Source organism: Rana temporaria, assembly GCF_905171775.1.
Source record: "Rana temporaria chromosome 2 unlocalized genomic scaffold, aRanTem1.1 chr2f, whole genome shotgun sequence".
NCBI lineage: Eukaryota > Metazoa > Chordata > Amphibia > Anura > Ranidae > Rana > Rana temporaria.
Genome location: NW_024404411.1, coordinates 14970 through 18315, shown reverse-complemented (window position 1 = coordinate 18315; position 3346 = coordinate 14970). Strand labels below are relative to the sequence as shown.

At 46.0% G+C, this 3346-nt stretch overlaps 1 protein-coding gene across 1 annotated transcript; it reads right to left on the bottom strand.

Moving 5' to 3' along the window:
* Positions 1–836: 836 nt before the first annotated feature.
* Positions 837–1796, bottom strand: LOC120921562 (olfactory receptor 52Z1-like). The gene has a single exon (XM_040334063.1). The coding sequence runs from the start codon at positions 1785–1787 to the stop codon at positions 837–839; it is 951 nt and encodes a 316-aa protein (XP_040189997.1). The 5' UTR covers positions 1788–1796.
* Between the last annotated feature and the right edge of the window lie 1550 nt (positions 1797–3346).

Here is a 3346-nt window from a genome sequence, read left to right as displayed (position 1 = left end):
TACCAGCAAACAGGTTGGTAGGGAGGTGAGGAGCAAGGAGTGCTATGAAGCAATTCAGTGAAATATCAGTGATATTGAATATGGTCCAGCATCAGCCTCTCCAAGAACGTCCCGACCGTAGCCAATGAGGGGTTGGAGGATGACCGCAGCATGCAGGGAGGGAAGAAAGGTGCGTCCGGCACTCCAGGGAACGGTCAAAGTGCCAAACACACCGAAGAAGCCTGCAGCGCTGCAATAGAGTGGAGACACGGGTCATAGGAGAGGCGAGTTGAATGTCTCTTCTATTGCAGGGATCTTCTTTTGTGAGGGGGACAGACGTCTCTTTCATGACATTAGTGATAGTCAATGAATTTTCCAGTAAACATCTTGATGGCCTTCTGTTGAATCTCCTTTGTCCTAACTCCATAGATGATGGGATTCAGCATAGGAGGGACAATGACATAGATATTGGCCACCAGGATATGGGACGTTGTTGTGAGGGATCCTGTGGGCTATGAAGGAGATGAAGGCCCGGGACATACAGTAAGGTGATGACACAAAGGTGGGACTGTCTCCAGGGCGGTGTGTCCAGGCTGGAGGCCTGGTATGGTAAAAGGTCCACAAGTGGAACAAGTTGGAATTCTGGGTGCCGTCATAAGACCAACAGGCCGATAAGTTGTTTTGGTTAATAAAAAGGCTGCTATGGCCATTTGTACTCCAATTCATGTGTGGTCTCATTAAATTTCATTAATGGCAAGGGGGATGGTGAGTACTCATGGTCGGGCAGACACAGAACAAGGTGGGACATCTCATCTACAGGCAGAAAACTTTTTTTTAAAGATAGACAGACATCGACATTAGCGATAGTCAATGAATTTTCCAGTAAACATCTTGATGGCCTTCTGTTGAATCTCCTTTGTCCTAACTCCATAGATGATGGGGTTCAGCATTGGGGGGGCAATCACATAGAGATTGGCCACCAGGATATGGACATAGGGTGGGATACTGTTGTGAGGGATCCTGTGGGCTATGAAGGAGAAGAAGGCCGGGACATACAGTAAGGTGATGACACAAAGGTGGGACACACAGGTGCTTGACGTCTTGTGCCGGGCCTCTGAAGTGGAGAGTCTCATGACGGCCTGAACGATGGAAACATAGGACAACCCAATGAGGAATAAATCTATCACAGAGGTCAGAATAATAATGACCATACCATAGATGACGTTGATCAGTATGCTTGTGGTGGCCAGTCTAGCCATGGCCATGTGTTCACAGTAGGTGTGTTCTATGACGTTATTGCCTTGGTATGGTAACCTCCAGAGTAGAAGGATGACTGGGATCATTATAAACACACTTCTGGTCACTGAAACTGAAACAACAGTCCTAACAAAGGACACATTGAGCGTCGTCACGTAGGACAGAGGGTAACAGATGGCGATGTAGCGATCGTACGCCATAGCAAGCAAAATGGCCGACTCCGTCATGCAAATAAAGTGAATGAAGAATATTTGCACCAAGCAACCATTGAATGAAATTTCATGAGAACCAAACCAAAAAATACTGAGGGTCTTCGGGACTGTGGTGGAGCTTAGAACAAGGTCTCCCACCGCCAACATGACAAGGAAGAAGTACATGGGCTGGTGAAGGCTTTCATGAACGGAGATCACTGCTATCAACATGGAGTTGGCTGCTACACCTAAAATATACATAAAACTAAATACGATGGCGAGCAGAAGGTGGGAATTCTCCAGACCAGGAATCCCGATTAAGAGGAAGAAGTCAGGGTGGAAAGTGGTGGAATTGGACATGTTCTGGAGAACGTCCTCTGATGATGCCGGATATTCTGGATAGTCAGTCGCTGTATAACTGGGCTTTCATTACCGATCAGCGGTCAATGTTCTGTAGGTCAACTGAAAAAGACAAAAGAAACATGAGGAGGAGGATAGGCAAAATAACAGCCGAGCTTTCCATTCATGGAATAGCCAAGATCCAAAACAGAGACTCCATACTTAATGTTTGTGGGGAAGAGGCTTCCATCGACATGGGGACAAAGTCCTTTGCAGGGGGGTCCTACCATCAATATACTCTTCCCATGTTAAGGGCATGTGGCCTTTTATGGGTCACGAAGGGTGGTGCATGCTTGTCCCTGCTCTTTTTTGGCTGCATGTTCAGATAAGGGACTGGAATAGATTTTGGGGGGACCTCACATACATTTTTTCTTGTTTATGCATGGGATCCCTTCCCCCTTATTATCCATATCAGATTCAAGGGACTTATCTCCCCTGATATCCATACCAGGCCCTGGTCCCTCATCAAAGATAAGGGTCTGATATGTAGTTTATGTTCCTTTACTGATAACTAAAGATCTACAGTATATAGAGGAATCAGGACCTCCTCATGAAGACCCCTCTAGTGATATAAAGATCTATATAGAGGAATCAGGACCTCCTTCCTCCTGCTGGTGATCCCTCTAGTGATATAAAGATCTATATAGAGGAATCAGGACCTCCTTCCTCCTGCTGGTGACCCCTCTAGTGATATAAAGATCTATATAGAGGAATCAGGACCTCCTTTCTCCTGATGAAGACCCCTCTAGTGATATAAAGATCTATTAGAGGAATCAGGACCTCCTTCCTCCTGATGAAGACTCCTCTAGTGATATAAAGATCTATATAGTGGAGCTGATGTGGTGATGGTTCAGGAGACACATTTCCGCCCAGGGGGTTCCTTTAAATTTGCATCTAGATTGTTTCCCACAGTTTATATGGCCTCAGACCCATCTGGGAAGGCTGGAGTAGCCATATTGATTAAGCGTTCTTGCCCCTTACGAATCCCTGCTTCAAGTCTAGACCCCAGGGGTAGGTATGTCCTCCTGAGCTGTACCCATCTGAATACTTCCTTTACCTTAGCTAATGTCTACGCACCTAATTCAGGGCAGATTGGCTTTCTCACCGGAGTTCTTGAACGGCTGCGTTCCTTTTCTCAGCCTTTCACGATTATAGGTGGGGATTTCAATATGTGTATGTCTCCTAGCAGAGACAGGCGTGTTTTATTTCACTAGACCCCCTCTCTTCAGGTTCTTAAATTGTCCACCTCCTTCCGTAAATTGATTAGGTCCCATAATCTTTTTGATGCGTGGAGAGTGAAGCACCCTATTCAATGTCAATATACTTTATTTTCCCCCCCGCACAAGCTATATTCTCGCCTAGATCATTTCCTAGTAACTGCTCCCCTGCTACCTAACATAGTCTCCTCTGAAATAGACCCTATAACGTGGTCTGATCATGCCCCCATTACCTTAAGCCTAGCGCTCCAGACAGCCTCACCTAAGACTTGTCATTGGAGGCTCAACGAATCTCTTTTACGA

What these genes read in the sequence shown, in the direction of transcription:
- LOC120921562 (XM_040334063.1), bottom strand. Translation starts at nt 1,787, where the DNA reads ATGTCCAATTCCACCACTTTCCACCCTGACTTCTTCCTCTTAATCGGG.